Source organism: Adelges cooleyi, unplaced genomic scaffold (assembly GCF_023614345.1).
Source record: "Adelges cooleyi isolate 19-005CV unplaced genomic scaffold, UGA_ACOO_1.1 ACOO_flye_CR_arks_rails_tigmint_CR_PRNA_108, whole genome shotgun sequence".
Classification (NCBI taxonomy): domain Eukaryota; kingdom Metazoa; phylum Arthropoda; class Insecta; order Hemiptera; family Adelgidae; genus Adelges; species Adelges cooleyi.
Window position 1 is genome coordinate 13,828,858 of NW_026095761.1, and position 12,202 is coordinate 13,841,059.

The window sequence follows — 12,202 nt, forward strand, 5'->3', positions numbered from 1 at the left end:
GGCTGTGGCTGTTGTGCGCGATTTTGTAATGTTATTTTTACTTTACACCTTTGTGCTTCACAGGTGGAAGGCGAACTTAGCAAATGCAAAATGTCCGAGTGCAGCACCGAAGATCTGTCTCGGTTTCCGAAGAAAGAAATCGAGACGGACTCGTTGGATGAATTCAAAGAACTCGAGTATCATACCGGCAAGCTAATCCAAATGTTGAACGAGGAACGGAGAAACTGGGACCAGGAGAGACTCAAGTGGTTCCAGGAGAAAGAAAAGGTCCTGTGTTACCAAAGGCAGTTACAGATGAACTACGTGCAAATGTTTAGACGGACCCAGGCGTTTGAAGCGCAAATCGAGAACCTCACTGTCCAAATGAACGTCTGCACGGACCATTGTGCTACGGGCAAAGGTTCTAGAAAGCCCACTGTGAAGGCCATAAACGCTATTAAACTTTAGGTGTTAACGTTAATGGAGAGTTTTTACCATTTTTAAAAAAAAAAATTTTAATGTATTCAATTGATGATTAATATTTAATACTCGTACATTTTAATGTGTATTAAAAAAAGAGTGCAAATTTTACTTTAAACTTATTATATCATAATATGTATTGATTATAATTCCAAACATAATAAAGTATATATTTATATTATTGTTTATAGCCGTCCCTGTTCTCTGCTGGCTGTATTTTGTCGCCCTAATGGTAATGTGCTCCAATTCACAGGCGCAATTTAGAATGGGTGTTAGGTGTGCTTATCAACCACAGATTTTAAATAAGCACCCCCAAAACTGTTAACGTTCCTTACATTAAGTTACACGGGAAGGGGTCCACTTAAGCTTGGCATTTAATACTGCCCAATAAAAAAATTTTTCACGTTTTTATTTAAAAACAACCAATACAACATTGGCTTGAGCCACCTTCAATACTGTAATCGGAAACATGGATAACCCTGTATAATAAAAGTTAAACAAAAAATTGAAAAAATGTTCAATGAGTATTATTGGAAACTAAAAACAATGCTTCATCGTTGTACGTATATATATATTTTACTTCTAGTCACAGGAAACAATACAAATATGTTTCAAAACAGCTGTGCAATATAAATCGGTACAACAATGAAAACAAAAATGAAATTGGTTTTCAGTATCTTTTTTTCACTTTTGATAAATTGCAACGTATTAATATACGGGTACTTAAACTATTTTTGTAAGTATAAAAATACATATAATTATAAGTTAATTTCACAACTTATAATAGTGCTCAATTAAAAGTAGAAGCATACTATTAGCTTCTCTAGAATAATTAGTAATAACGTAAAGTTAACACTTATTCCACAATTAGTTAGGATTTTTTTCACATCTTTATAAATTATTGTAATTATTTCTTGTAGTTGTAGTGCAGTTTTTTTGTGTGACAAATACAACAAGGTATCTGTTGTAGACACTTGTCTACGCAACGGGCTAGCTAAAACACTTTAAAATATGACATAAGGACAAAAAAATAAAGACACGAAGAATTAATGATAAAGCAAACAATCAACACATGTACGTGTTTGTTAAGAACTAGGTATGTTTTTAACGAAAAACGTATACTTAAAATAAAAATAGTTGTACAACTGAATTTATATTAAAATTTCCGTTTTTTTTTCCATTACATTCAAATCGAATTACATGTTTACTATTGTATTTTTAATAGGTTGTAAAAGTCAATTATCGTGACTATCAAATAATTCATCAGAAATAGCTTCTTCGGAGTTGGTTGAATCCCAATCGACGGACACGCTGTCTGTTTTATATTCTTCGTTGACTTTTCCTAAAATCCCAAGGAAATCTAATACTCCAAATGCGACTGTGGGTTCGTCCAGCACCGACCTATAGATCTCGGCCAAGTCGTTGCCGTCAAAGGGTCTAGTGTAGGTCTTAAGTACTTGCCCGTCGTTTTTGGATTCGGCTATCAGTTGACATTCCTTTTGGGCGCGTTCCATTAGACTCGAGTTGTCGTGCTCCAAGCGTGCCGGATATCGGCTCAACACTAAAGTTTCCAAGTAAGTTTTTAGGCTCTTAAGTACAACCGTGCATTGGCTGCTCGGCATTGACACATATGACGGCATGTTAATCCATTCGAGTTGTTGCAGTTTTCTACCTCTTGTCCAACGACCGAATGCGCCTTTAATCGTTTCGAACGCTTCTTTCAACTGGCACAAAACCTTTGGGCAAGCCACGTCACTTCCCTCCTGTTGGTTGGTCGTCGTGGCCGCTTTATAACCGTATGCTGTCAACAGGGCCGCGTACTTAAGCGACCTCTCCTTAAGCGCCGACACGTACAATTCATAAGCTCTAGTATAATTTTCCATCTTACTGGACCTGACGGCTTCGACGTGAACATTTCTTAGGGGTTTCACCTTGCCGTCCGAATCGCACACCACCTCGTCTTTGGCCAGTTGCCAATGTGAAGTTTTGGGCAACTGCTGCAAAAGCAAAACCAAATTTCCGTCGACCACACATGTACCCATGATCGCCATTGACGTGACAGCAAACCACCACAAAACAGGTCTCATGATCGTGCTTTTCGCCTTAAGAAACCCAGCAACAATTATTAACTTAACCTGGCAAGTGCTCGAACCGCAATTGTCATATGTAGTGTACTAACACAGACGTTGTATTTACCGAACGTTGTTTTTGATAAAACTTCAAAAACACACACGGCCAAACTAATATTTATTGTTTTCAAGTCATTTAACAAGGTACACTAAAGTCAACACTATTGAGGTGGTGTTATAACAGATGTACTTATAATACAGATGTCCCACAAAGGCCTGACAACTTTTGTTCTATTGATGAATATCTTTAAAATTTTTTTCAAAAAGTAATTTATACTCGTTTGCGAATAAACAGTATCTAGACGACCGTTTTTGACATATAAATTACTGTAAACGTTTTAAGCTAATAGTGCTACAGGCTTATGGGGAAAATTATGTATCTATATAGTATTATTATGTCTATAATGGCACACATGGCAGAAATGTTGAAAATAAACAACCATTATTTTAAATTAGTTATACTATGGTGAACTTATTAATAGACAAGGACGTATGATATATTGATATTGTAATTTGAACACATCTTCAAATTATGTATACCTAACTAAACATAATTCTCATCTTCACACCATTAGACATACCCAGAATAAAATATTTAGAATCAAAAGTATTCTAAAAAAAAACAAAATTTAACTGAGTATGTACATAATTAAAACTGTAAGCGTAAAAATCAAGGATTGGTGTTTCAATTTTTGGGGATGCTAAAGTTCCCCTAGCACCTCCCCTAGTTGCACCTATGTTTAAAATATAAATATATATATATTATACGTGGTATTTATAAGTAATTAGAGTAGAGCACCTCTAAGCACGTTTTCGTACAAATTTTGGGTTATTGAAGGTTTTTCGATGTTGGTTTTCTACTTTTGTGCGCTAGTTTTTACATAAATATAACGTTGTCATTTAATGATTTACACTCCGTGCCGTGAGAGAACGCAAATGGCCGGCGTGATGATTCGGGTGCGCGAGCCGTTTATATTCTCTCTCGATACCAAGTACAGTCATCCATTATAGTATTATCACAGATTTAGTATTTTCATGGAATCTGTGCCTAGTGGTATCATACTTACTACTGGATATCTGTTGATAGATAACTAGTAATTGCATTAATTACAGATGGTGGAAATTCGGGGCTTGCTCCACTGCGGGTTGGGTACACTGAACTGAATACATAAAACGCGCGTTGTGAAAATAAATTGGCTACACACGGATTCCGCCATTTTGTGTCCTGTCATGGATAAAACGGTGTGACATACCATTTATTCCATGATAAAAATCTGATAACATCGAATTATCTTTTAGCACCGGTTAAAAAAATGATATCAGCAATATGAAGTCAGAAACCATCATCGAAAATCACTAAATAAAGTTAGACACGGTAAGTCAAATTAGAAAACGGACTCAAAATGGCGGCCTCCGAGGCGGGTCACTTTTATTATATGGAAAATATGCATTATGCGCGTTCCATGTATTCAGTTCAGTGGTTGGGTACCACTGGGAACGGCCCAAATAAACGTCTAAAAATCACATTTATTAATACTATATTTAACTATCCATATATTTGAAAAGACAAAATTATTTTGGATATGTCAAAAATATTTATAATATTTTACGAAATTACCTACGGGTGTTGTACATTTCATATTTTTTGAAAAATATAAATTCTTTCAATTATTTCGAAAATCATTGCGGGCTTGGTATGGAATATTATGATCAATTTACAATATGTTAATTTACTGTAGTAACTAATTAAAAACAACAATTAAAGACCAATTATATACTTATTGTTAATATACAAAAAGTATGCATGGCGTACCTAGCCAATGTGTTTATCGTACAGCGTACTTATTTTTAAAAAGACCCTTGACGACTATTGTTATAAACAAACCCAAATTTCTTAATATTTTTAAATAGCAACCAAAATTATTATGAAAAATGTGAAATTCCAAAAATATTACGCCATGACAACCAAAATATACACATGAAATATTTGCTAAAAAAACAAATCCTTAGCAACCGACGTTTAATTTTGCAAAATTAAATCAATTATCAAAAAAAAAATTGTAACCACTTGCTAAATGGTTCCTAGGAAACCAAAACTTTTTAAATTTCAAAATTCAGTTTTTTTTCCTTTATAATTTATTGCGTGGTCGTATGATGTAACTTGGTAATTGGTAAATAATTGTAACTTACAAACTTTGTCATGACTCTTAATAGCCAAAATTCAAAATTGATTCATCGATCAACATAATAGGTATGTATGCTCGTTTATCAACAAATAATGTAATAACATATTTATTTAAAAAAAGAATAATGATATAGTATTGTGTTTAAATAAGTAAAATAAACTCATTACCTTCGCCAACGACCATACCACGTTGAATACACCAGTTCTCGTCCGATCACTGAAGTTAAGCAACGTCGGGCGTAGTTAGTACTTGGATGGGTGACCGCTTGGGAACACTACGTGCCGTTGGCATTTTTTTGCAACATTTTTATTTTTCTGTACACCATTTCTTTGGTTGTGCTGTATGAACTAAATTTTGTACGTCTACAGGCGGATAAGCTAAATTTTTGTTACTGGGAAAATATATGAAAACGGCCTTAAGCCTACTGATCATAAAATAATGATGTTAACCTTTTATGTCAAAACTTAACTGAATAAATTGTTGTAATCTAATACGGCTGAAAAATGGATAAAACTATTACAAGTTGTTTGGTTTGTGTGTACTTAAATTTTTTATATTTATTACAAATCTGAAATTTTGTAGAACTATGTAACTGCGACTTGCGAGTAAGAATTCACTAAGTATAAACATTTGTTAACCAGTTAGGAAAAAAAGACTATATCTATCTAGTTAATAAATAACTGAATGTATTGTAAGTTTTTTTGTATTAGGTTTGCCAACGTTTGTTGTACGTTTATAATTTTACTAGGAAAAAAAAGTATAATTAAATTTTTTTAAACATAATTATTATTTGATAGTAATAACACCTACCAGTTATGTGTGCAGCAGAAAGACCTTTAAAAGGGAGGTGCATTCAATTTTGATTTTTTTATTACGGCAAAACAAATTATGCAGACAAATTTGAAGGAAATAAAAGGGTAGAAATCGCCAAACAGTATTAGTATAGCTTTTAGAAATTTAATTTTGAAAATCAAGTGTAATTCGCTCTTAATTGTTTTAAAAGACCTACAAGTTACAACTTTACCAAATTCACTACTTCCAATAAATATTTGTCTTGTGAGGAAAATGACGATTGGAAAAAGTGGACGTTTGATAAGCTATCATGTTAGGTAGAGCAGCTGCAGCTGTAGCTGATGGTCAGTTGTCCTAAAAAATGATAACGCGTGATTGTGTGATAATAAAATCACTATGTCACCAACCGTTTTTCGTTTGAGAGTTAAATTTTAGTTACTACTTACTTTATTTTATTTTATTATAAAACTACAAAAGCATGATGTACATTTACTTAACCTTAGCATCGCCAGTCAACTCGCTATGAATGCAATATTGTTTTTTATGAATACATTCAATTAAAAAGCGAATGGAAATTAAGTATGTCATCTAGTTCACAAAAACGCAAGGCTTCGGGCCCCGATTGCTATACGGATAACGTATGGAAACGAACCAAAGGAACAGTAATTGATAAATTGCAACGTTCTGTACCATTTAATTTTTTTTTGTCTTCCGTTGACTCTGATCCGACAACACACGATGAAGATTTAACTTTATCATTCCCAGGTACAAGAACACAATATTTTTTTTTTATACATATCAAATGATAAAACATCTAAATAATGTATATTTGTGCTTAGAACTTTTAGACAAAAGCTTAGGAGATTTAACAGAATCACTTCATATCAACTTTATGGTGCAACTCGGTTGGCTCTTTGCACAATACTTCCTTACTGAACAAAGGTGATGATCTAATAGTAAACATGTTTTTTTTAGAATTATAAGTAATTGTATTTACTATTGTTTTTTGTATATTTCATTCATTAGAGGGAAAACAGTTTCACTGTTATACGAACACTGTGATGAAGATTTAGATGCTCTAAAAGCCATGAAGAAAATTCCAAATTTAAGATACACAAAAGTTAAACCTCAAAGCGCCTTTGGACATCATCATACGTTAGTAATAGTTCAATTCAATAACAGAAGCAATTTATCATAAATAATATTAACATCTGGCCAATTTCAATATTTACAGTAAGTTATCAATGTTTGCATATTCTGATGGATCTGTACGTGTTGTAGTAATGACTGCAAATTTACGGGAGGAAGACTGGACTAACTTAACTCAAGGGTATGTGCATGTAAATAATTAGTATTCAATATTTAAATTTAGTCTTTTAATGTTTATTTTGCTGACAGAATTTGGGTCAGCCCAAAATTTCCTTTACTGCAAGATAGCGATAAACATAATGGAGATTCCCTAACTGGTTTCAAAAATGATATTTTGCGATATTTTCGTTCATACAATTTGCGGTTATTAGATTCGTGGATAGATAAAATACAGAAATGTGACTTCAGAAGTGCTAAGTATGTATGTGTGCTCTTTTAACTTAAAATGTATTAAAAATATCCCAATATAATTTGAATTCAGTGTATTTTTCATATCGAGTATCCCTGGCAAGCACTATGAACCGATGTGGGGTCAGACTTATTTGAGAAATATTTTAAAAACGCATGCACATATACCGTCAGGATCTCCATCAGACTGGCCTATAATTTCGCAGTGTTCTTCAATAGGATCGTTAGGCGCTAGCGAAAAAGATTGGCTGACTTCAGAATTCATATATAATTTATCTTCATCTACCCACAGTGATAAAACGAAAAAATGTAGTCCGTTCAGTTTGGTAATTGTATTTTTTTGTACTGTTATGACTTAGGTCTAAAATGAAGAATTGATGAAAAACAAAACATAACAAAATTGTATTTTATATTATAGATTTATCCAACATTAAACAATGTTTTAGACAGTTGGGATGGACCTTTGGGTGGTTTCTGTTTACCATACAGTGACAATGTCCACAAAAATCAGACTTGGCTTAAAAATTATATGTGGTACTAGTGCATAATGTCAATGTATAATGTACTTATATTAACTTGAATGTTTTACAGTAAGTGGAGAAGTCATTCGCGAAACCGAACAAGAGCCGTACCTCACATTAAGTCATATTGCCGAGTGTCGCCCTGTTGTACTGAAATGTCCTGGTTTCTATTGACTAGCGCTAATTTATCGAAAGCGGCTTGGGGCAGAGAAACTAAATCTGATCGTTGCAATTATATTATGTCACAAGAAGTTGGCGTTCTTTTCTTACCTCAATTTTTGGTATAATTACAATCGATTAATACATCTAACTTATTTGTATTTACCATGAATATTTTTTTACTTTGAAAAAAATACAATTTAGATTGGATGTGATACATTTCCATTGGATAAGACACAACATGGAAGAACAATACCATTTCCGCTACCATTTGACTTGCCGTTAACTCCATACTCGATAAACGATCAACCATGGCGAGCAGATGTAATACCATAACGGGACATTTATAAAATATAATTCATTTGTATACGTTATACATTTTTTGCCTACAATACATTATCTTTGAATGCGATCAATATAATATATATATAAATAGAATTTTTTTATTTTTGGAAATCATTTTTACAACATTCTTTCAATCAAATTTATCAATTTATATGGTTACTGTATATATGTTTTAAACTTTTCAAAATGTATAATAAACATGTTAAATAATTGAATTACTATTGTTGGTCTATTAACTTTTAAATTTACTAAATAGTAAATAATTGCAAATACTTGTTAGGCATAGATAGATAGATCTATAATTTTGTATGTCAAGTGTAAAGCCAATCTCACTTTTTGTAACTTATGGCAAATGAGCTTTTAAGTTTATAACAGTATAGTATACCAATATTATAAGAATAAACAAAAAACAAAATAAATAGATTATAATAATTATTAGTAAGTTGATGTGTTAAACATACATTTTTTTAGAATTTTGACACTGGTAATTTATAATTGACATATTTTTGATATAACTTAAAACTATGGAAACTATTTATATCAATACACAAAGAATTTCAGAGTTTCAAACCAATATAATACGGATTCATTTTACCAAATTCACTATTACATTTAAAAATTCTAAAAACATTTTTAACGATTTGACGTTTACTACATGCATGATTAAAACTAAAATCTTTATGGTTGGAGAATGGAGTGATACAATTTACATCATATTTCTTCTGCATGAAGTTGTTTTAGATTTAAGTAAATTGTAGGTATTGAATATTATATCAGTATTTATATAATAGGGTTATTTGAAAGCTATCCTAAGTGGCTAAGTATGGAATTTATCGTTGTTGGGAGTTTTTTTTTTTAAATGCGTATCATAAGCTCTTTCCCGAACAGCTATTCCATAAAAGAAAACTGACTATGCAAATGCATAATGATTCATTCTCATGCTTCTAACTTTTTTTATAGTATTTTCAATTTGAATACCCCATTTTAAATATATAACAATAGTTACACCAAAGTATTTTATAGAATCAGCAGATTATCATAATTTAATCATAGTTAATAATATTACCAACACGATTTATGGGTGAAAACAAATTATAAATTGCAGTGGAACGATCAACCCTAATTGCATCCACCCCGATACCATTGATTATAGAATATGTATTTTAGTATAATATACTAAATTTAATATAAATGCATGTACTCGAAAAAAATTGTATGCACATCCTTAATAAGCTTTAACGATGATTTGATCTCACACCGAAGCGTTTGTTTGAAAGTGACTTTTTACATTCAAATTTCAGTTAGCATATATTTTATAGATACATTTTTAAGTTATATAAGTAGAACTATCAAATGCATTAAGCAATCCAATCATATTCAGCATCTACTTATTATCAGTTTTTTAGGGAACCACTCAGACTGTTCAAACACCTTCCAGCGAACTGGTTGCGATCATCGTCGCTAGATGGTCGTTACCAAATTAATGGTAGACCACTAGCAGTCTCACGCTCTGGCGAATGAACTAGTCTCATCATCGTGGCTGACGACGACTCCAGATTTGCACCTGGAGGGGACGATGCATACTACAGAAATGATCCTGTGAAGTATGATCTTAATTGTAAATCTGCAAACGACTCATACTTATGGTCATCAGCGGTGAGTTAACCGGAGTTACCCAAAGTAATCGAGTAAACCTGTCAAAAGTAATTTTGTCCCCACACTTAATATCTAATATACTTTATTTTTGCACACTACTTGCATTAGACCATGCCTAGTTGTTTTTAATCAATAGCTAACATTCTAAGTCAATTGTAAGTATTTCATATCGTCCATCGAAGTTATCGGCTTAATAGTAGTCCACAAGCAGAGCCATCTAGCGTTAACACTCTACACCTAATAGACAGCAGAATGCCAAAATGAACTATTTACATATTTTTACTCCTGTATCCTGTTTATTTTATAGTATAATATATTATATAGTATGAAAACATTTTTCAAAATCCCTAATAATTCAATAAGTGTTTCTCAATCGACCAGTTCTTATTACCAATGCGTATCGCAGTTTAATCACATTCACTTAGAATATATTATATGGATAGAATATATATTTTATACAAATATTGTCTTTTGAGTTGTGTTTTTGTCCAATTTCAAATTTGAGCAGTTATTCGCCATCAGCTATTAATTTATAAATTTACCTTGGTGACTTGGTTATTACCAAATGCCAGGTGTTTTTTTATCATATAATGCTACCAAAAATTGGCGACAAAAATGTATAATTAATTGGTTTCCAAAATGCGAACAATCGCAATAGTAAAAATACACAAAACTACATGTCGTGTCTTGTAAACACACAAATAAAAATTGGTCAAAATGGAACAGAATATCTTTTCCTGGTTACTTCGGTCCATTACGGCCGTTTACTCCGTTTTGCGGAAACTTCACCCGTCCATTGGGGCCTTCATAATCAATGCAGCAGACCGTGTGTCTTGGTCAGACTTGCAACATTGATTAAGACTTTTGGCAGCGGGATCTTCCTCATTGGACCATAAATCCGCAGCACACTCGGGTACAACTCTATACAGAAACCCTATTAATTTTTTCGCTTTTAAGCGTTAAAATACCCCAAATTTGTAATTTTTTTGAGAAAAAAAACTCTCTACGGTGGGAGCTTAGACTAACCTCAAGGTCCAGCTAAGCTAACTTCGTTAGAGTTAAGGGGGTGCAGAAAATAAAAAAATAAATAATATATTATTTAAATTTCCTTAGGTCCTGAAAATACCGACTGCGTCAAATGTTGAAATCGTGATAGACAAAAAGGGTAATTGTTGTGAAAATAAAATATACGCCGGGTTTAAGTATCACGGTTGCTCTTTATTATTTACACAAAAGGTTAAAAACAAGGTGTATCCATAAAAATGTCCGTGTATCCATCTACAATGGAAGTGTCCGGTTGGGCGGCGAGCGCGGCCTGTCGGACGAGTAGAGGGGAAAGCGGGCTCGGGTGTGATTAGTACTCGACATGCACAAAGTGCACGGACAGGTGTTCCTTGGCCTTTAGCGGTCTCAAGAAGAAGTGACCTGTCAGAAACTTGTGTCAGTTGCGACCGAGGAAGTCTTCTCTCTCGGCTCGTAGGCGATTCCAGAGGGCCAGCAGGAGCAGATCCATCGCCGATGCTTGCCTTCATCTCGAGCCTGAAGCTGTCTGACGCCAAACGGTACCGCTGTAAAAGCTAAAAAACTCCGCAATAGATGATTAAACACAATTAGTTAACGTCATAGCGAATGCCATGCACTAAGTGCATGGGACAGGTGTTCCTTGGCTTCAGTGGTTCACCCCGAATGGATCCCCTACGACTGCGGCCCGCCTAGTAGCACAGGGGGGCAGATTCTCGAATGTTTGTCGCTTTCGACGAAGATTTTGTCGCCATACTAAACCAATGGCGACAAACCTTCACGTATTGAGTCCTGTGACCTTATTATACAAGTGCTTGTCTGCCCGTTTTTGGGAAATAAAACTCGGTAGACAAAAAACTTAGAATAACATATAATATATTATTATAATAATAATACCTACTTACTATAGAAACCTTATGACGTCAAATAAATATATATTGACAAATAATGGCCAATAAATCTCACGTCCCTGGTACGTTGTTGATGGACGACTGAGACCCGCCCACTCGTTCCCTAATGCGTGTCTATTAAATACATTAAGTATAAAACTTTTTAATTAATTATTTAATTTTTTATTTTATAAAATTAAATTGCCTACAAAATAGGTTATAAGAAAACATTTCATACGATCATCCATTTTTTACTAATAGATCGCTAAAAGACTATATTATAGAAATCGTCAAACTGGGAACCCAATAAAACCAAAATTTATCACGATTGTCTGTTTAAGAAACAATTTTTTTTTTTAATTTTGAATAAAATATTATAATTACATATTAATTATTAGCTCCACCTTGTGCTTCGATTTAGGTATTTATTAAGTATTTTTATTTTATAATATATCAATAATTGTAATAATTTAAAAAACAAATTCAAA

The 12,202-nt window shown here is 33.1% G+C and overlaps 2 protein-coding genes and 2 non-coding genes across 6 annotated transcripts in view; 3 read left to right on the forward strand and 1 right to left on the reverse strand.

Moving 5' to 3' along the window:
- The window catches only part of LOC126847473 (leucine zipper putative tumor suppressor 2 homolog), a 37,293-nt gene extending 36,653 nt beyond the window's left edge, over nucleotides 1-640 (forward strand). For all 3 annotated transcript variants that reach the window (XM_050587730.1, XM_050587731.1, XM_050587729.1), the window contains one exon: nucleotides 64-640. In XM_050587730.1, coding sequence (XP_050443687.1) covers nucleotides 64-447 — 384 coding nt within the window. In that variant the 3' untranslated portion in view covers nucleotides 448-640. The remainder of the gene's footprint in view (nucleotides 1-63) is intronic.
- Nucleotides 641-4,945: 4,305 nt separating this feature from the next.
- LOC126847573 (5S ribosomal RNA) lies at nucleotides 4,946-5,064 on the forward strand. Its single transcript, XR_007687089.1, has one exon. It is a non-coding gene; the product is annotated as a 5S ribosomal RNA (ribosomal RNA).
- Nucleotides 5,065-5,961: 897 nt separating this feature from the next.
- On the forward strand, nucleotides 5,962-8,322 carry LOC126847475 (probable tyrosyl-DNA phosphodiesterase). The gene is made up of 9 exons (XM_050587734.1): nucleotides 5,962-6,331; nucleotides 6,406-6,508; nucleotides 6,593-6,721; nucleotides 6,801-6,896; nucleotides 6,965-7,132; nucleotides 7,197-7,449; nucleotides 7,542-7,657; nucleotides 7,715-7,925; nucleotides 8,008-8,322. Exons 1-9 carry the CDS (start codon nucleotides 6,148-6,150, stop codon nucleotides 8,137-8,139), a joined length of 1,392 nt encoding a protein of 463 aa, XP_050443691.1. The 5' UTR covers nucleotides 5,962-6,147; the 3' UTR covers nucleotides 8,140-8,322.
- A 1,235-nt stretch (nucleotides 8,323-9,557) lies between these two features.
- Nucleotides 9,558-9,762, reverse strand: LOC126847578 (small nucleolar RNA U3). The gene has a single exon (XR_007687093.1). It is a non-coding gene; the product is annotated as a small nucleolar RNA U3 (small nucleolar RNA).
- Between the last annotated feature and the right edge of the window lie 2,440 nt (nucleotides 9,763-12,202).